The 22,271-nt window shown below is 43.7% G+C and overlaps 1 protein-coding gene across 1 annotated transcript in view; it reads right to left on the bottom strand.

The window, feature by feature from the left end:
• NSMCE2 (NSE2 SUMO ligase component of SMC5/6 complex) overlaps positions 1-22,271 on the bottom strand; it is a 207,799-nt gene that overhangs the window by 3,561 nt on the left and 181,967 nt on the right. The window contains exon 6 of the mRNA XM_090040635.1: positions 393-490. Coding sequence (XP_089896761.1) covers positions 393-490 — 98 coding nt within the window. The remainder of the gene's footprint in view (positions 1-392; positions 491-22,271) is intronic.

Genomic DNA, 22,271 nt, shown 5'->3' with positions numbered 1-22,271 from the left:
TCACTGTAAAGAATCAGATTATATTTATAACTCTTCTTTCTTTCTAGCCAATTTAACTTATGCCTTTATGATCTAGTTGTATTGTTACAATCAACCATGACTCTCTGTATTAGAAAGAGATCAGCATTGTACTACTTCTAAGTGGAAAAAGTGCTCTCCTCTGGCAACATATGATTTTACAGGATAAACTCCATGATAGCGGAGAGGTTTTTTTTCAGGCAAAGTAGCTCTGCTACAACAAGACATATAAAATGATGTTGCCTGGTTTCTACAAATCCATATACATTTACAACAAATAAGTATGTTTTATATGCAGGAATAAAAGATGACAGTCGCTAGGAAAAAACAGTAAAGTAATGAGAAAGTCTTTTACATGGTAGTGATAAGCATACCTGTGTGATAGGACAAAAAAATTTCATCTGACTTTGAGTCACTGCAATATCTTCATCAATTTGTTCAGTGGCCTCATCAGCATCTGTTTGAAGACCAGCTACAATGAAGAACAACAATACAATTATTGATTTAATTCAACATCTAAAGAAAGTCACAGATTTTGTTTAGTTTTTTAATCAGCATTTGCCAAACATGGTCTCATAGTGGTCTTTGAGACGACAAATTTCCCTTGCACTGTTGCTTGGATGGGAAACTACTGCAAAAATTCTGCTTTCTGTGGGCAAATGTGCATTTTTAAATGGTGACTCCTATAAACATAATTAATATACAGTACTAAGCAAGGGAGAATTGAAAGTTTATTTCAGCAAGTCTACATGGTAAAAGAATTTGTTACTTCTGTTAAAACCTCAGCGGAAACTTCTGCATGTGCTATTATTTCAAAGTTGGCTTACGGCACTGTAAAAATACTGCACAGTAAGCCTACAGGGGAACATGTCTACACGTGCTCCCTCTTGGAAGAAGATTTACTTCCAACTGAAGCAGCCTAGTACAGGGCTGCTTCATCCCTACTCTGCCTCCCTGCAGCAGTAGGGGGAGCTCCAGGCTCCCCCCCACCCCCCTGCTTGCCTTGGGGCTGGGAGAGCTCAGCTGTCTCCTGGTTCCATGCACATTGGGAGGGGACCTGATGTGCACAGGGCCAGGAGAGAACTGTTCTCACAGCGGGCAGAGTTCTTCTGGCCCTGTGCACATCTGGGCACAGCTGCTAGCAAGCTCCCCGCCAGGCAGGATTCCCAGCCCCTGCTTGCTCCCTAGGGAGCTGGCTATTCTGAGGGACAAGCAAGGGCTGGATTTCCAGTCCCTACTCACTCCCCAGAGAGGAGGAGGGATGGGACAGAGAGCTCCCCAGTCCTGGCCTTGATCAGCTCCCAGCTCCTGGGGGCAGCCAGGGAGTTAACCAGCACCAGGATTCTGGACAGACAGCTCCCTGTCCTGTGTGGCCCCCTGCTGCCTAGGCTGATTGGGAGAAAATTTGCTCCTGGCCAGTGTCTACATGTGTTTTACTGCACAGTATGTATGTATAGGTAGTATCTTACTCCACAGTAGACTAATTTACTGCACAGTAAAAGTAAGCACTTGTAGATAGTGATGCTTTACTATGCAGCAGACTAATCTACTGCGCAGTAAAGCGCCTCGTGTAGACACACCCAGCATGTCCTAAAAGAAGGAGACAATGTATATTCTCACCTCAAAGTAAATTCAGAGCAACATCAATCATTTTAATGGGTTTTCCCAGCTGTAATTTATGAGAGAATGACAGGTATGGCTGTTCAGTAGTCATTCCCTCCTACATTAAAAAAAAAGTCTGTTCAATTTTATTCAACTCTGTTCACACATCTTAGCAGAAAATAAAAAGCCCATTTTCTTAAAGCAACATGCATCTTCACAATTAATATGAACAAGTCCCAGATGAACTTTCAAATAGGCTGACACATCATTTTTCTATGTATAAATAAGTTAAAAATTACTGACCCACATACATGGTGATTATGCAAAAATCCCACTCCTGGTATTAGCAGTACTGTAGCTGCTCCAACTCTGTTTACTGTTCTGTGCCCCATTTCTCCGCTACTCAGCCAAGTGGGAACTTTAGAGATCTATGTCATTTTTACATGTGCTCCCGACATGGCACTGGGAACTTTTAATTAGTGAGCCATACCAATTAAAAGTGCCCAGTGCACATGTTCCCAACACGGCGTTAGCAGCACAGCACACCTCCGTGCTGAGAAAATGGTGGTGGTGTGCTTTGAACTACAGCACATTGAACGTGTTTTAGTTCAAAACACACTGCTCTCATTTTCTCAGTGTGGAGGCGTGCTGTGCCACTCATACATGTGACATGCAAGGCTGCCACAGTGCGTCAATTAATGTGCTCCAGCGGTCTCAGTTAATCAAGTCTGCTCCAACGTAGTAGATTTCCAGCATGCCAGAGCAGACTCCTCGCACGATGTTCCTTAGCTCCTGGCATGCATCTCTAATGTCACTAAAGGGCAGTTATATTGGCATGGCATTCAACTATTTTCAATTTACAGGCACCGGATCAAGTAAATCCCAATCTCAGCTCTACCTTCCAATGCAAAACTTCTTGCTCCTGTATATTTTTCACTTGTGCATCTTTCCTCCTCCTCTTTCTCCCCGCCCTAAATCGCTCACTCTCCCTTCCAACTGGCAACTCACAAAGAGCTTCCAAAGTGGCTGTAGGATGATTCTGATATAAAGACTTATTTGGGCTAGCCTCCGAGATACTTTTTATTCTGGCAAGCATCTTTGTTAAGGAGGCTTCACTTGCCCAAATGCTAGAGATGTAGTAAATAAAAGGGAGAGAGAATTATCAACAAAACAAACTGGTAAGTTTTACTTGCAAGAATATTTACAAATACCTTTCCGATATTTTGGCACAGGCAAATACTAAAGGTAAAGACTGAGATGGATCCACCTAATGATCTGTAAATACAGAACTGGGTAGCACAGAGAAAGCAGGGACCTATAATAGTTTACTATTTCAAAGCTTTTCTTCATATGCAACTTTTGGAAACTAACACACAAAATTAGGCACAGAATCAGCATTTTTTATTTTGTGGAAAGCACAACAAACTGTCTTGTGAAAGCTGGAGGGCAAGAATCTTTTTTAAAAAATCAAATTTCTCAATATGACACAACAGGTAAATTCTGATTTAGGAATCTAATAAAACAGCCAGCTTCAGCAATATGCACAACTTCAATAACCAAAAATGCCAAATAGAATCCTTTATCTAAGTACAGCATTGATTCTTTTCCTTCAAGCTATGCCAGCGAAGCACAATAGGTACAGATTTTCCCATGAAGCCAAAGTTTCTGCAAACGTTGGCACAATAAAGCTTTGATCTTTCCTGCAGAAAACATCTGGAAGGTTACACTTTTGTAGGCTGCATTTTGTTCCAGTTCAAGAACCTGGCATACATTAGATGTTCCAGCACATGATGTCTATAGCAATCAAATCAGAATGCCGCAGGGCTGCAGATGAGCTGCAGGATAAATAATTGCTAATTGCTGAAAATCTTTTCATTGCTGATGATGTTTGGATACCAAAGGAGCTGGAAAAGGCTCTGAAGCTTAGATTATGTATTGCATAGTTTTATGAAAATAGTCCTCATAAAACTTCAAACAAAAGACTTTGGTCAATAATTTCAAATCCAGGTGTCTATGGTTAGGCACTTAGGCTTAAATTGTAAAGGCACCAAAGGATGCAATTCACCAAGAAACTGAGACATCTTAAACAAGACTTTTGGGGCATTAAGATGCTTATGTTTGAAATACTGATTCACTAAAAACGCACTTAGTCTCCTTTGTCAAATGAGACCTCCTAGGTTCCCAAGTTTCTGCCAGAAAACCTCTTTAGCTGTCTAACAATCAGCTACTGTTTATAGCCAGAGGTGCCACTGTCTTGAAAAAGCCAACTCTTTAGAAGCTTGTGGCCATTTAGAATTCCATAGATTGCCATTCACTGAAAAGAGCAATCTATCCACCTGCACATCAAAGGAGATCTTACACCTGATCTTGGGGGTTGGATTTGTTCAGGTCCTTTCTGACCCTAGAAACTATTAAACCAGGGGTGGGCAATTATTTGGTTGGAGTATCACTTAACAAGTTTTGGCGACCTGTTGAAGAGCACATACATCTCCCTCCCCTCCCCTCTCTCTTTTGCTCTGTCCCCCTCCGTCCAAAACCTGGCCAGAGCTGTAGTTTTCCAGGAGCCCTGAAGTGCAGCTGTGGACCCAGATGGAGCTTTCCACTGTGGTGGGCAGCAGCGTCAACTGTGGGTGCAGCAGCAGGGTCTGGAGCCCCAACGCAGAACCTGCCAGCCGTGTCACAGCTGACAGTACCACCCTCTGGCATGGCAGAAGCTCCTGCCTGGGTCCAGAGCTGATGCTGCCAGGAGGTACCAGGTTGGGGATAGAGGTAGGAGCTTCTACTGCACTGGCAGCGTTGCAGAACTGCCATTGGGGCTCCTGAATATGCTGCCAGTGGCATCCATAGCTGATGCCACCAGCTATCTGCTGCAGCTGAAGCCCACACCCAGGTCCACAACTGAAGCTGCTGCATCAAGGCTCATGCTGCTAGTTGGAAGCAGTCCCTCCCACCCCCGGCACCATGCAGCGCCAGAGCCAGAAGCTGCCAGTGGGCAAGATCCAATGAGTTGGTGGCCATCCATCCACAGGCCAGACTGAATCTTTTGGCGAGCCAGATCCGGCCCACAGGCTGGATTTTGCCCACCTCTGTCTTAGATGCCTAAATCTAAGTGGGATTACAGGCAGCCCCACCCTAGCATCTAACTCAGAGCTGAAAGAGGGCACTGAAGTACTGGAGAGAGGGACTGCAGACAAACCCCGCTCTTTAGTATTTCCTATTGGCTGGCGCAGGCATCCCCCACTCAAGATGTTAAGTACTGCAAATCCCCTTTTCAGCCATGTCAGTGTTTCCATTTAAAGTAGAGGAGCTTAGGTACCTAATCGTAGAATCACAGAAGAATTGGTCTGGAATGGATCTCGGGAGGTCTCCTACTCCACCCCCTGCTCTGTATGATTCATCCCAGTTAAAGCTCTGTCGAACCTGGTCTTAAAAACTTCCAGGGATAGAGACTCCATACCCTCTCTACATAATCTTACAAATTCACAAACCCAGGCCTGTGAAGTTCATTCCCAGAGGTGGGCACCTAAACATTGGCTGCCAGAAAGTTCAGAGCTATCACCTCTAATTCCTTTGTGTGAATGTCACCTTGGACCCTTCAGCTCCCACTGACTTCAATGAGATTTAGAAGAGCACATCACTTATGAAGAACAGGCTGCTCCTTGTCTAAATACGAATAATAAATTTTGGGGCCTAAGTTTAGGTATCCAAGGCATTTTTACATGTGCTCCAGGGATTGGGGGGGTGCGCTCTAATTAAAGCACCTGCAGTGACTCGTGTATCAGTGACCCCACACTTCAAAATGGCAGCAGGGTGCTTTAACTAAAGTTTGTGCAAAAAGCTTTAATATAAGTACCCCCGCCACCACCGTGAAGCATGGGAACACTGATGCATGAGACACAGAGGGTAGCTGGACCGTGCTACTTACCACTCCCCAGCAGACTCGATTAATTGAGTCTGCTCCAAACCACTATAATTAGAGTGCATTGGAACAGCCTCCCCACACATCTACAGGCACCCCAGGCATGAAATTTAGTATGAATTTGGGAGAGTGACTGGACTCCTCATAGCCTGGACCTACAGTTCTTTATAGACTCACAAGCATTTTAATCCTCGCTCTTACTTTGAATCTGGTTTTAGATCTTTCAGGCTCATGTTTGTACAATACCTACCACAAAGGGACCCTGGCCTCTCAGTGTTAACCCATTACAAATAGTGATAACAAAGAACTATTTAAAATGTGTTCTGGAGGCATTCCTACCAACGCCATGCCCAATTAATATTTTTCACAGCAGTTATTGTACTGGTGCAGTTATGTAAGCAGCACTTTAGAACATCAACAGACTTTTAGCATAAACTGAATATGCTCCCCAGAGAATTTCTGGCACTCCTGAGTGCTTTGGACTATGGAAGAGGTGAGGAAAGTAGGTTTTTCTGGTGACAGCAAATCCGGTAGAGATCATACAGGAGAACAGACACAATTTTTGTGATCTTGACCACATACAGACCCTGGATTAGTTAGGAAGGCAGATGTTCTAAGCCATGGATCCGTTCCTGCACATTCTTAGTGACACCAACAGCTTCATGCAGCTCTGAGGAAGGGATTATTCACCAAGGACAATGTGCACAAAAGCTTCTAGGAGATAGGGACTTATGTCAGTCAGTGTATCTGACTTTTCTGCATGGAGAAGAAAAAAATTCCAGGCCATGCATATTTCAGTTAAATCATTTTTCTGTAATTGGGCTTTCTTTGTCTATTAGTTACTACATGAAGAAACACTGAAGCTAATCTTTGCGTCTTGTTGTCGAACTACAAACGCTGACATGAGCAACTGAAATGCACCCATATACTCTACATTTAGAGCTGAGAGATCATATTTAAAGAGTTTTAAGATGTCAAGTGTTTCTACCCCTGGCTCTCATCACCACAGAAGTCTGTAATGAGTTTTTCATTAGTACTACATATTGTACCTTGCTATTTAAGGTGTAATTTGTGCAGTCTATTAGTGCCCAGAATGGTATTACAATGCAGTGTCAAAGTCACTATTTTTGGTAAAACAGTATAATGAGTTTGACAACTGCACATGTTTTTGTTGTATTCAATTTTAATTCAAGGCAACTAGTAGGGTATGTTATATTTCTGTGACTTATTTCATCTTTCAAAAATAGTTAATATCAGTTAAATAAGCTTTTCCCAACATCTTGGAAAGCCTGGGAAGACTCATATTTTTCACAAATAGGGAAACCACAGCACAGGCATTAACTATGTCCAAGTCTACATTAAGTATATAGTACACAAGCAATAACACTTCACAAGCAATAACACTTCCCATCTGATCACATGCTTAGTAAACAATTAACTTTAGCAGTTCATTTTTTTCCACACTGCAAAACCATTTCCTTTCACATGTAAATAACCTTCTCAAATTCCTAGCACATATTAGTAGAGTGAAACTTCACTAATTTATTCTTTACTAATTCAGTCTCTCATCAAAATTCACTCATACAAAAAGTGGTGTCTCTGAACCTTCTCAAGGAAGGTTCAGTCATAAAGTCTCAGAAGCTGTATAAACTCATATTACTAAGCCTTCATTATTTTGGCATATCTGCTTACAAGTCATGGGGCTGAGTGCTATGGAAAACTGTAATTTAAAGAAAAACAAAACTACCATCAGAAATAAAGTAAGAGAAATTATGTGTTAGACTGTCCATTCTTTATTTTTTGTGTTTGCTCAATCACATGCTAAACCTGTAAAATTCAAACACATGCACAAGGTCTTTTCCAGTCAAAATTATAGCATGTAATATAATGGCAAAGGCTGTTTTTAAAACTGCACAAGCCCAGCTAGAATAAGGTATGGGCTCACAGGTTTGCGCCTAAGGCCCCAGCTCCTAGAGGAACACGATTTTTTTTTGTTCATCTAAAATTAGCCTTAATGTTGTGCAGGAAACCTTAAAAATCTGTTTTGAGCGTAGCTGATTTAGAGACACCTGTCCGCATCTGCAGGAAGCCAAAAACGAGAACTCTGAAAGGGGATAATCTGGTATAGTCATCTCAATAGCAAGTTACCACAACTGGATGGCTTGGAAGATATGGTATATGGTAGGAAGAGGGCAACATGCACAGGCTTTCACCTCACTGGAGCAGATATTGTTAGGTTAAGTGCTAAGAGGGACCCATGTTGCCACTCCTACCTCTGTAGGGGAAATACCTGCTGTCTATTCTAAGGAGAGAAGGGTGACAATGCTACTGTTGCATGCCACTGTGAGCTTGCCTTCTGACTGCTGCTGCTTATTCAAGTGAGAGGTGGGACTTGTTGCTGCTTCCAGAAGGACAATGTGCCTGTTTATCACTCTTGATTCTTTAGGGGTAGGAGGTTTGCTCTGCTGCTCCATACAGAGCATGGTGACACATGTACAGAGGTACCAGCTTCTATTAATCCAGTTCTGGATATAAGATGCACTGTAAGCTTCAGCACCCTCTTTGCTTTTCTATGACATTTTTCTCCTTCGCAAAAGGGCTGTGAAGGCTCTGATCCTTTTAGTCAATTGGTAACGTTAAGCATGCATGTAAGCTGTTGCAGGTTGAAGCCTAGACAGAAAAGGTCTCGACTCCAAAGAGTGAGAGAACTTGACTACAAAGGGTCCAGTGTACTGTTGGTTTGATAAAAATAGCAGCAACTGGGCCTGGCTGGGAAAACTCCAAGACAAGCATAACGAAGGGCTAACAAAATGCCAGTGCACTTGCCGGCTGGATAAAGAAAGCACCAGGAGGTGGGGGCAGGCTGAGTGTCATTCACAGCAGCCTTGAATCCGCAAATAATATGGGGGCTACTGAATTGGCCAGTATGAAGAGAATCCCTGTGATTGGAGGAGAAAGAGATTAGCATAGCAAAAAACTGAGTTCAAGGTAGATCAATTTAACTACAGGCAATTTAATCAGCAAGTGGAAGGTCTTGATATAATACTCTATCCATCTTCTCCATTTGTACTTCAGTTAATTTGCAAAGAACGGTGCAGTCTCACTGGTAGAGAACCGTGCATCTAAAATGTGTATGTTTACATACAGCTAAACAGAGCCTCAAACACTCAGGGTGGTACACTGCATCTCTATACATTTAAGCAATTGTGCATTTAGAGCCTTACTAGTTTTACATTCTAGTGTGTTAGAAAATGGTGACTGATACACAGCTTTTTTACTGAATAAGTATACTTTTGCTCATGATTTCTGTCACACAGCAACATTAAAAGAATAAGTAGCATTTCATTAAACACAACACAGTGCATAAAATGTATTTTTATTAAACAAAACAGTCTTAAATGTTTCAGATACAGAAACTTCTCTATGAATTTGAAAATGAAGCCAAAAAGTAAAAGGAGCTACAAAGTTGGAGACTGAGCTCAGTCAGGAACTGTAACAGTAAAAATTACTGGATACATTCTCAAACCTGGCTGAGTTGCTAAGAGGGAAATGGAATGGATCCAATTGACATCTGCCACACAAGTACACTGCTGAAAAAGCCAAAGGGTAACTCCCAGTTTGAATGGGTTGTCTGTCTATCCATCAGTGCTTTGAACAAAAAAGTCTGTGATAACTGAGAAAGAAAAGTTTGGGTCTGGGTATTACAGTGAGTCAAATAATTTAGATATAGTTATCTTTGATAGAAAGGCCAGCAATAGTTTAATCTGCCTTGAAATCTGCCAACAAAGGCTGCAGGACACAGTTTAATTTGACTTATTTCAAGAGAAGAAATAAGGAGAGCAATCTATAAATGCAATCAGAGAGAATTTAAAGGCTTTTGACTTTTGCCAGGAGGCAAGCAACAGTTTGGTTTGCCAACCCAGTCAAACTAGGCTTTGCAGTAAAACATGCCCCAATCTGACTACTTTACTGGTGTTGCAATATACACTTTGATTTGAGGAAGGTAGTTTCTAACACATTTTAGAGCCTTGAAACTGCAAATCTGGGTACAGATTGTTGTGTGGTTTTTTTTTCCAGTGAAGCGTCTGAAAAATGAACCCCAAACCATCCTGGCTCTTCCAGGTGTGGAAATGGAAAGGACAGAAACTGACATCAGCAGCTGTCTCTAAAATAACCTTTATATGCCATTAAATCCACAACAAAGGACAGTGTACTTGCCCACTTAATGAAGCATTTAACCACTATGCTACAGACAAGCCTTTTAGGATACATTGTTCCTAATGGAAATAGTCTTCTCCTTTGAGCTTACCTTGCTATGGTGGTAGAAATCACGTCATTTTTTTGCAATAACCTTAATGAAAACAAGCCCATACCCCAGGATCTAGATCCAAATGCAATGGCACGCGGGTTACTCAAATGTAAGTGAAAAATGAAAGAAAACACTTTACACAAAGTACAAATCAATTACAAATAGTAAACAATTAGGAAAACTAACTGTGAGTTATTCAGTCAAAAATTCCATGGATTTCTTCAAAACTTCAACTAATACACTACTCAAAGTCAATTACAAAATTTGATTTCTTTCAAAGCAATTATAAAAATGCTTTGGATATACAGTTTCTCTAGATATTAATTTTAAAAAAGGATCGTTATTTATGAACCTGCAGTTCAGTTATTTGGAAAGCCAACAGAGACAAACAACTCTGGCTGCGAGACACTCTCTCATGGCCTTCAAAACTCAGTATGAGAAGTCAATGTGTCGCACCTGGGAGGAATGACAGTAATTCCTTACTCCAAAAGCCTGGGATGTTTGGACTGAAAACTGTCTTGGAGGATGTTGGGCTTACCTATTAAGCGTTGATAGGCTCCAATGAACCACCCTTTATGGAAAACTTGAGCAGACTGGATTTCTCCATCTTAAGACAACAGCCTTATGGACCTGCCATCTTTAGCTAAAAAAATAACTTACACAGCACGGGCCTGATAAAAATAATCACAATTATAACCAAATCACCTTGAAGACCTGGACACTGTAAGTCTTCATTGATAGTACCAACAGTATGACTAGGAGAAGTCTCTTACACACCATGGCATATACAAAGGAAGACAGACTGACTGGAACATTCATTACCATGAACCTCCCCTCCATGACAACAGCCTTTGTCACAGACCTCAGAAGAGAAGATTTCTACTGTTGTGATCTTCTACTGTTCAACCCACTATGAACTGAAGAAGTGCTCCTTGGAAACTACATAGAATATGAGTTCTCTTTTCTATGCTCAGAAAACATTTCACTTACTAGAGATTTGAGGCAGAAAGTGAACTTACTCACGTAAGAGGGAGAAACTAGTCATCTCAGATGCACAGAAGTGGTTGCAAAGGACATGGGGGGTGGAGGGGAGATATGCACCATTTCATTAGAAGATGAACCTTTCATTACACAGAGGAAGGGATCTGGGAGGTCACTGATACAATGCCCAGGGAAGCTACTGTGAAATGTTGAGGGCATGAGTTTAAAATTCAGTATAGCTCATCAACTTATTGTGTGGAACTTCTTATTCTGCACTAAAAGGTTTTGGTAGCATGGTATAAAAGTGTCCACAAAAGGAGCTGGGAGTAACAGCAATTTGGAGTACATTGGGGAGTAAGTACATGGACACTCCCCTTGATGACATACTACATACAAACCACTTCTGAACAACCCATGACAAACTTGCACGTTCTGAATGATCAGTTCACAAACACACACCTCCCCCAACACTTCATCAGCAAGAAAATGTTTTTCAGATCTTGGCACTTACGTTCTCCGAAGTAATTTCCTCAATGCCCATGTGCCATCACCAAAGTCACCTCCTCACTGCCAGCGTGTCATCACCAATGCTTGTAGGCCATAACTGCCTCAACATTAGAGATGGTCAAAAATCTTCTGATGAAACATTTTTCTTTTGGGAAATATTGATCTAACAGAACCGAAATGTCCCATGGGAACAGCTGGATGGTACTGAAAATTTAGATGGAAACTAGGAAGGGAGGTGCACAGGCTGGCCAGCCTGTTCGCCTGATTTCCAGCCAGCAAATCAGGAAAGCTGAGTGGCAGTCCAGTCTCTGCCTGGCTCCCCAGCAGACCAATGAGAGAGCTAGGCAGCCCATCTGCCCACCATACAACTATAAAGCTAACTAGCTGGTAAGACCCCAGCCAGGGAGGAGGGGCAGCCTAGCTCCCCAGCTTCTTCTGGGGAGGGGCAGCTGGCCCGCAGTGAAGCCAGGCAGTCAGCTCCCCAGCTGACTGTCTCTGTGGCTGGCTCTCCAGCTGCCCAGGGGCCTTCCAGCTTGCAGGCCATGGTGCAGGTTTCTCTGTCTTGCTGGAAGTTGTGGGATGCCAATACTTTATTCTAATACAGGGGAATTTCCTATAAAGTAGAAATTCCCTGACTGGACACACCCCCAAAATCACTATAAAAAAGTGTTCTGGGTGATATGACCATGAAAATATGATAAGAAAGTGGGGTACATTTCTGTGTGTACTTTGTGGGCTGGTGCAGATAACTGATTTCAGAGACTGGCCAGGGTGTAATCATAGAACCAGAGAGAAGTAGGCCTAGAAGGGACCTCGAAGATCATTTAGTCATGTGGGTGCCAACACTTGCTGGCAGGCATGCCACAAATTAGTCCTGCACCCTCCCTCACTACCACTCTGATCCTTTTCCCTTGATCTGCTACACTGGTTTCTGCTCCCATGCCATATCTACTGCTCTGCTGCCTGTTGCCTCCCCTACCTGCCAAATGCTGCACACAGAGGTTGCCAGTGCTACCAGTTGGCTAGCCCTGATCTAGTCCAATCCCCCGACTCAAGGCAAATTCTGGAGTGGCTGCAGACCCCCATAGCCCTCCCGCCAGCGCTGCTGCCCACCCCGAGCGCAGCTTGGCCCAGGCCCGTTGTGGGAAGAGCCCAGTGCTGTCCCAGTCGCAGCCCACACTACATACAAATCTGGGGGCATGCCTGCCCCCACCCGCCCTTTTGGGGTGTGCACAGCTCAGTCTGGCTGTGCAGTGCCTGCCCCTGCCCCACTCCCTTCCTCACTGCAGGGGTCTATGGGAGCAGGCTGGGGCGGAGGGGGCTGCAGCCACTCCAGAATTCGCTGTAGTCCCCCCTAACTCCCCTCCTAGTGCTGCCACCACCTGCCCCAAGCCTAGTTCAGCCCAGCCCAGCCCTGCTGGAAAAAGCTTGGTGCCACACTGGCCACAGCCCACCCCACCCCATGCAGATCTGTGGCACACACCCCCCCATGCCCTTCTGGGTGCGTACAGCAGTGGGAGCCACCCCCCTACCCCCGCCCCGTCACAGGTAATGGAGGAAATAGCAAGGCCAGAGTAGGTTCCAGAAAGGGTGTGACCCATGCAGAGATCCCAACATCCTCTACAAGACTAGCTGTATTGTCAGAATTTTTACTGTCCTAAGTGCAGGCAATGTCTGCTGGTTGTCCATACCTAGGAAGAATCCTCTAATCCTACCTCCTTTGGTAGAAAGGCAGGGAGGAACAGTCAACAGAGGCCGTCCCAGGCTCCAGAAAGATACAGGGAAAACAGAAGTCTGTCCAAGCCCTCCTATCCTACTGAATTATCTTTCCGCGTCTGGAATACTGTATCTCTCTCCATCAGTTTTTTTATGTACCTACACAGCCTCTCTCACTGTAGTGCCTGAGCACCTAGAAATTAACTGTTTGTGGAATAACAGTCCCTAGCACTTTCATCTCAAAGCACTTTATGTAAGAAGTCAATGTTGTTATGGGAAAAGAGATATGTGAACAGGTTTGGGAAATATGTCCACTGTCATCCAAAAAAAGTCATAGAACAAGGAACAAATAAGCTCAGGCCCCTAAGTTCCAAGCCAGTGGTCTATCCACTCAGCACTGCCACCCCACAGTGCACAGAGGCAACAAACAGAATTTTCAAATACATTCTGAGCACACAGATCAACTGCATAACAGGGTGGATAAAAATCAATAATTTTTTAAAAATAAAACCCCCAGATTTTTCTATTTAGTTCAGATTTTTGTTATTTAATCATATATTTTATTTTTAAGATCCTTTTAAAATAAAATAAACTTATATAAAGAGTTTTAATTTATGATATGTTAAAGCCTAAAGACTTCTAATGATATAGTATTTGAGATCATACATTCATGTAACCTTCCTAGAAAAGTTTTATAAATAGGTCACAACAGGCCATGGACTATATTAGGGGACCAATCTTATGGGGTTCCCGGAGGCTCATCTATAGATTAGTAAAGATTAAAGAAACCTACCCTATTTCCAGTGGGACTCTAGAAGATCCCATTAAGCATCTCTGATGCTTAGTTTCAGTTCTCAAGCTGTGGATTTGTATCTCCAGAAGTAACATCCTTGTTAACAGCAATATATGGAGATGAGAGATAACAAACCTGATTACCTACCCATCAGCCCTCTTGTCTCTCTGAATTTTTAGAGCGAGGTAAGGATTAACTCTGTGTACACAAATTTACAAAGTTTCAAGAAGTTAAGTGAATAGAGGATTGTTGGGAGTGGAGTAGATCTGGGCAAGGAGAAGAAGTCTGCAGATAAATGCAAGAAGGGAGGGGCAGTAGAACAAAAGAGAAATATTTTGAGAGGAATATTCCAATAGCCCTGAGGGATAAGTTTCTGAGTATAGCCTTTCCATTGATTTGAGATCTAGAGAAGGAATAGTATGGTAGAAGGGAAAACCTATCGTGGCAGTAGGGTTGCCAGGTCATAAAAGAGAGAAGAGATCAAAGATGGGAAGAAATCTAGAAGAAAGTGAAGAAAGCCCCAAGCTAATAATGACTGCAGTTCTCATTTGACATCCTCCTAATGTAGTGTCGCATGGCAAAAATACCCCTCAAATATCCCTGATTAATCTAGTGAATTGGAGATAGTTCACTTCCCACTGACTTCACAATTATCTGCTTCAATCAGCTTTGGTAAATAAAATTATGAAATAATTCAATTTTCTGATGTAGCTGCAATATTAATCCGAAAAAACATCAAAATAAATCACTGCTCTAAAATGTATAGTGTGTGCCTTCTAACAATGAAACCTACATCTATCTCTGAGCTGTGAATAATGTGTATTAAAATTATATCAAACAAGAATGCACTTTTTGTAGAAAACAGTGATTAAAATCGAGGCTTCCTGATGAGTGATTTAAATCATAATTCAAACTGATTTGATTTAAATCAAATCCACCCTGATATAAAGGCAACAAAAGCAATAGAAACTAGTGCAGCCTTCTAATTGCACAACAGACAGGTTTATTTCCTACAACTTAAGTCATGCGCTGAAACAGCTTAAAGAACATGTGATTTTTATGGGTTTTTTTTACAGTAGCAAGTAATATTTTAAAATGGTGTTTCCTGAAACTGAAGTGCATGGGAAATGACAGGACATATTGCTTTTTCATGTCATATTAAAAAAAGTTAGGAAATAAACCTTGCAGATCATTAAAAGGAAAGAGGAACTTACAGATATACTATTGCTCAAACATAAAACTACAAAGTTTTCACTTAGGTAAAGACAAGAGCTGTGATTATTTTGTGTCTGTGGAATACAACTTCTGGATATAGTAAGCCTATGTAAAGCGACAAAAGCGTTTGCTATTACAATCTTTGTTGGGCCGCTTACAAACTGAAATAAAACTCACTCTTCTCCATTTGTCTAACACCCTTCAACAGAATCATAGAAAAGTAGGGTTAGAAGGGGCCTCAGGAGTTCATATAGTCCAAACCTCTCCTCAAGGTAAGATCATCCTATAATAATAGCACAGAGTCCTGTGAAGCTAAATGCAGTATCATCATTACTTTAAAACATCTGTACAATTTTTTTCAACCTCCCCTTAGATCACAAGGCAGATTAGACGTTTTGAACAGCAGTTGGTAAAACCCAGAGTTATAGAAGTCCATAGAATATAACTGCCCTCTCCTGCTGATTCTAATTAACAGTTCCCTTTAGACCTGATCAATATTACATTCTCAACATTTCTCAGCTTGTACATTTTCTCTCTCCAGTGGTTTACCGAAGTGTCCTTGCTAATGCAGTACATCCCTTGTAAATTGTTATTACTGCTATACTTGTCACTTGCATTGTACTGCCCGCATTTCAAACTTAATCCTGCAAATCTCTGCAGGGTACAGAACAGCAGGCAATGTATTAAGTGGCAGTGCTCAAGTGCAAGTATGTGTGGAGACAACAACTGAGCTCCAGGAGGGCTGAGTACTTGGCACAGCCTTCCAAAGTCTCAAAGCTCTGTCATATCTACCCTTTGTAACTCAACCAGGTGAGAAAAAGAGCAGAGTTATCAGATGAAAAAAAAGATCTTGAACCTTCTCAGCAGAGGTGTGGAGTGTTGTCTGTATAAGCAATGGCAAGATCAGATGGGCAGGACAGGGAGTACAAGTGAAGCTCATACTGCATTAATGTTTAAGAAGCTGCGATATTATTCCGGCCTCATAAAGAGACCAAGAGAGGAGTACATATCATAGGAGCAGGCAAATAAACAAGCTATCACATGCCAAGTTTGAACATGAGTGACTGGTGCCTCCTGAATCTGGGGAGGCACCCACAGAAGCTGCTGATGGTAGGGGCCCTGTCAGAGGGGGCACCAGCCCTACCAACAGCATTAGTGTTAGCTGTCAGGGCAGGCACCAGCTCCATCAGGGGGTGCACATGCACCCCTTACCACTCGCCTATGAGTTAGAAGGTGAATTTACACAGCACATCGACTACCCCATGGCAGCTGCTGGCGTGCATGATATTCCTCAGCACTGTGAGGTGGCTTACCCCTCAAAGAAAGGGGGGGAAAGCTGCCTCACATTCACTGTGTGCAGCCAGCAATCCCCAAAGCATAGCTGGCATGCTGTAAGTGCACACACCAGCACGGCCTGCTGAGAATCTATTTGGCTAAGTACAGTCAAAAAGCACAAGGCTAAATCGATTCAGTCTTTTCAGGTTAGTCTAAACTGCAGAGATTAAACTGAGAAACAACTGGACAGATATTCACTTTTGATTCAGAAAATACAGCCACATGTCTAGAGTGGCTCAGGCCAGGTGTGTGTGTGCGTGCGTGCGTGCGTGCGTGTGTGTGTGGTGGGGCAGGGCACTAGAACACAGCTCTCTGGTACATAGTCAACATGGGCTGTGTGTCCGCTTCCTCTTCCTGCTGCTCCTGAGGTCTCTGGGTTTTCCAGTCCAGATCATATCAGCAGGACTCTGCAGGGTTGCTCATCACTTCCTCTTTTTGCTTCCAGGTGCCTCTGGGATTTGTCGTCCACAGTCACAGCCAACAGTAAGTTTTTAGCAGGACAAGGAAGCTCTGTACTTGGGGGAAGGAAAATTTAAACCTCTCCCTGACCCCAGCTAGGGTATTGCCTTTGGGGACCAATCCATGCATCTCCCTTCTCCCCTCCAACCCTTTTCTCCTGGAGCAGACAGCACAGCCAGGGCTGAAAATCATGCTGGGATTTTGGGGGACTGTGATTTAACTTAGGAAGGGACTGGGACAGAAGTTTCATAAATCAGTTTGACCCAAATCAGTTAAGTCTGATACTACATTCAACCAGGTTTATTTTAAACCAGTTTCAGCCATTTTGAAACTGGTTTATGTGCACTGAGCTTCTGTTCTGTTACAGGTTTAAACTAGTTTCTGATCACTTAAACCAGTTGATATGTAACTTCAGTCCCTAGCCTTTACGTGGCACATTTTTGGTCCCACCAGGTTCAATGCCGACAGGACAGTTAACAATGCCCTGGTGTAACTTGCAGCTATTTTCCCATTAATACACCATTGGATATTCTTGCATTCCCTGTCCCATTCATCAGATCTTGCTTGTTCTCACTCACTCAGTACATTAGTGCTTTCATATACACAAATGGATTAAAATTCACCTAAGTGAAGCAATCAATTAAAATAGTGTGAAACATCTGCTAAGCAAGTGAAATAAAAAGGAAAGCAATGAGGTTACACCTTCCATGGTGTCAGCATTTCACAAGAGTGAGGTCAAAGCTGATAGCAACTGAGGCATAACTGGCTTGGCAACACTCCTCCTAAAGCAGCAATCAGGGCATCAAAACATAATCTAAATACTGGCTTTTGGTGGTTACGTCATGTGACTGTTTCCCAGGTTGGTACAGGCAATCACGATTCATTCCCTTGGCCTCCTGATGTGTTTTTTCTATACAACCGATGCAAATTTACAGTGTGAATAAAGTGTGATAAAGCTTTATATGTAAGATGCATGGCAATTGTGAGGCATAGGGATCCCCAACAAAATCCCTGGATGAAGCAGCTGAGCAGGCTACACAGCTAGAAGAAGTGCTCTGAGGTTTAAAAGTCATAAATTATATCTGTATGTGCTTTAAAATGCACAAAACACAAGTCACAGACAAAAGACAAGAACGCTTTCTTCACAACAAAACAATCCCAACTCTAGCAAGACTTCTGAGAGCAGTCTTTCCAACTCACCCCAATGCTGGTGTTGTACAACCTTCCAGTCATGAAAAGGAAAAGGCATGTTGAATCAAAGTGGCTCTGCAGAAAACTCATGCTCAGAGAATGGGCAGGTTTGCAAAATGGGACTGAGTCATGTGTCTACTTGGTAAACATGCAGAAGTTTTCATTTCAAAATGTCTATTGCCAAGGTGCTGTCCTACAAAGTGTAAGAGAACAGTCACTCTATCCTATTACACACACACGGATGTGAGGAGACAGAAAAACACAATCATTTACCAGTTAAAAGAGTTCCCTGTGAAGAGGCACTTTCGAATTATGTATTCTTGGGTTACTACACCAGGCCCCTGACTTTTGCAGCATGGGGCTAGAAACTGAGCTGATTATCATGGACAGCACTGATCTGGAATTCAGGAATGTCATGTAGTGGGTCCAGGAAAGCGGTACTTTTCTCTGAAGTGAGAAGGCCCTCAGGCCTCTGCCAGCAGCGTTACACCACTCAGAGGTGTTGCAAGAACATGGCAGAAATGCAAGCAGCACTGGCAATCATAGCAAGTGCTGGGAACGGAAGAAAGAATATGGTGTAAGGGGGAAAAAAAGGAAAAAACCAGGACCTAGCTTCACTAATCAGAAAGCTACTATCCCAAATTAGCAAACAATAAATTCATAAGCACATAAAAGATAACAAAATAGCCAATATGGATTTACCAGAATAAATTATATCACACTGATCTATGATTTCCTCCCTTGAAAGGATACTCAGCTTAGTGAATAAGGAGGAAATACCAGGTGTGCTATGTCTTATCTGCTGCAAGAATTCTGACGATGTTTCACATCACATTCTCAGAAACAAACTAGAGAAACATGTTCCAGGGGAAATTACTGTCTGGTGAATGCACAACCATTTCAAAACAGCCCTCAAAGAGTACTCATCAATGAGTTACTAACAAACTGCAAGACATCCCAAGGAGGGCTCCAAAGGGATCTATTGTGGGTCCAGTTCAATTCAATTATTTGCTTTAATGACCTAGACAATGGAATAGACACTCTGCTTACAAAGTCTGTGTGTGAAACTAAGCTAAGATGGGTTGTAAGCACTTTAGAGGACAAGCTCAAAATTCAAAATGATCCTGATAAATTGGGGAAATGGTTTAAAATCCACAAGATAAAAATCAGTAAGACACTTGGAAAGGAGAATTCCAATGTACAAATATGAAATGGGGAATGATTAAGTAGCAGCACATCAGAAACCATCAGGGGGCTGTGTGGACCACAAACTGAGTAAGAGTCAGAGATGCAATACTGCTGGTGCTGCAAAAAAAAAAAATTACATTTCTGGGACATATTAACAAGAGTGTTATATATTTAATAGATTTCATAGACATCAGGGCTGGAAGGGACCTCGAGAGATCATCGAGTCCAGCTCCCTGCCCAAAGGGCAGGAAGTCAGCTGGGGTCATAGGATCCCAGCAAGATAAGCATCCAATTTACTCTTGAAGGTGTTCAATGTAGGTGCTTGAACCACCTCCGCTGGCAGGCTGTTCCAGACCTTGGGGGCTCGGACAGTAAAGAAATTCTTCCTTATGTCCAGCCTGAAACGGTCTTGCAGGAGTTTGTGACCGTTCGACCTCGTCATCCCTTGGGGTGCTCTGGTGAACAAATGTTCCCCCAGATCCTGGTGGTTACCCCTGAGCCTACGCTTTTCCAGGCTAAAGAGTCCCATGGCTCTCAGCCTGTCATCGTAAGATCTGTTTTCCTGACCTCTGATCATGCGCGTGGCTCTCCTCTGGACTCTCTCAAGCTTCTCCACATCCTTTTTGAATTGTGGAGCCCAAAACTGGATGCAGTACTCCAGCTGCGGCCTCACCAAGGCCGAGTACAAGGGGAGAATGCCGTCCCGGGATTTGCTCGAGAAGCATCTATGGATGCAAGCCAGCGTTTTTGTTGCTTTAGTAGCCGCAGCATCGCATTGCAGGCTCATGTTCATCTTGTGGTCAATCATGACCCCCAAGTCTCTTTCTTCTGTAGTGCTATCCAACGTAGCACTGCTGAGCCTATAAGGGTGCTGCAGGTTTTTCCTCCCAAGGTGGAGAACCTTGCATTTTTCGGTGTTAAACACCATCAGGTTCTCGTCTGTCCATTTGCTGAGCTTGTCCAGGTCAGCCTGAATCACCCGCCTATCTCCTGGCGTAGATGCTTTGCCCCAAAGTTTGGTGTCATCGGCGAACTTGGCCAGTCCACTCCTGACTCCAAAGTCCACATCGTTAATGAAGATGTTGAACAGTACGGGTCCAAGGACAGAGCCTTGAGGGACCCCACTGGTCACAGGGCACCACGATGAGTGACTGCCATCGATTACAACCCTCTGGGTCCGACCATGGAGCCAATTTCCCAGCCAGCGGATCGTGGTGGAGCCAAGGCCACAACTGGCCAGTTTGGCCAAGAGGTGATCATGGGATACCAGATCAAAAGCTTTCTGAAGTCAAGATATATGACATCAATCTCTTCTCTCTCATCCAGGTGATAGGTTACCTGGTCATAAAAAGAAATGAGATTGGTCAAACAAGATCTACCTGCAACAAACCCATGCTGGCTATCCCTTAGGATGTTAGCCTGGGCCAGTCCCTCAAGGATGGCCTCCTTAATAAACTTTTCTAAGATCTTCCCCAGGATAGAAGTCAGGCTAATGGGCCTGTTGTTAGCCGGATCCACTCTCCTCCCTTTCTTGAAGATCGGCACCACATTGGCCTTCTTCCAGTCTTCGGGCACTACACCAGAGCGCCAGGAGTTTTCAAAGATCCGTGCCAGGGGCTGGGCTATGACGCTCGCCAGCTCCTTGAGTACCCTGGAGTGCAGATTGTCAGGGCCGGCTGACTTGAAGGTATCCAGCTTCTCAAGGTGTTCCTTCACGAGGTCAGCATTGATGGAGGGTAGGGGATCCCCATCACCCAGATCTCCCTGTCCCATAGCAGGCATGGGCATCCCATGGGACTGATGAAAGACTGACGCAAAGTACCTATTTAATAGGTTGGCTTTTTCCTGGGCGTCAGTTGCCCCATCTGGTTTAGCAGGGGTCCAACGTTGCCCTTGCTTTTCCTCTGGCTCCCCACATATCTGAAAAAGGACTTTTTGTTGTCCTTGATGCTTGAAGCTAGTTGGAGTTCAGTTGCAGCCTTGGCTTTCCTGGTTTGGTCCCCGCAAGACCGGACCAGTGCAGAATAATCCTCCTTGGAGGTGAATCCCATCCTCCATCCTTTGTAGGCTTTCCTTTTTAGCCGCAGGAGGTCCGCTAGGTCCCTAGAGAGCCAGGAGGGCTGCTGTGCCTTCTTGCTGCCTTTCCTCCGTGTTGGGATAGATTTAGCTTGTGCATTGAGGATCGCTTCCTTGAGAAGCAACCACTCTCTTTGAACTCCCATCTCCCTGGGGTCATGGTCCCTGAGGGCCTGACCGACAAGCCTCTTGAGCTTGTCAAAGTCGGCTTTTCTGAAGTCAAGGACTTCTGTGTTGCTGACTGACTTGCCAGCTTTACGGTGGATGGTGAAGGTGATCAGCTCGTGGTCGCTGTCACCCAGCTTCCCATCGATCACTAGGTCGCCGATTAGGTCGTCCCCCATAGCCAGTACGAGGTCGAGCAGTGCTTTGCCTCTCGTTGGCCCATAGACTTCTTGAGTCAGGTAGAGGTCATCTATGCATGAGAGAAAGCTTTGCGAGCACTCGGATTTTGCTGAGTGATCTTCCCACGAGATGTCCGGGTAATTGAAGTCACCCATGACAACCAAGGTCCTGGAGCAAGCGGCCTCAGTCAGTTCCTGGGTGAACTCCTGGTCAAGCTCAGGACTTTGAGTGGGAGGTCTGTAGTAGACTCCCACTGTTGTGTCCCCTGTGCCATATTCCCCATGAATTTTTACCCAGAGGGTCTCTAGCTGTCCATGCCGGTCGCCAACATCAGCTTGCAGGGACATGTAGCTTTCCTTCACATACAGAGCTACACCCCCGCCCCTTTTGTCAACACGATCCCTCCTGTACAGGGCATAGCCCTCTATACCCGTGGTCCAGTCATGGGTGGAGTCCCACCAGGTCTCTGTTATGAGGCATGAGAGGCAATTACTCTGCTCTGTTGGGTGCTAGTGAGTCTTCAGCTAAAGTAGCATGTCAAATTTTGGGCATGACACTTTAAAAAGGATGTAGACTAACTGGGAGTCCAAAGGAGAGCATTAAGAAAGATAAGAGGC

This window comes from Crocodylus siamensis, chromosome 3 (assembly GCF_052110815.1).
Source record: "Crocodylus siamensis isolate JL-2025a chromosome 3, ASM5211081v1, whole genome shotgun sequence".
Taxonomy (NCBI): Eukaryota; Metazoa; Chordata; order Crocodylia; family Crocodylidae; genus Crocodylus; species Crocodylus siamensis.
Note: the sequence above shows the minus strand (reverse complement) of the source record. Positions and strands in the feature narration are given on the sequence as shown.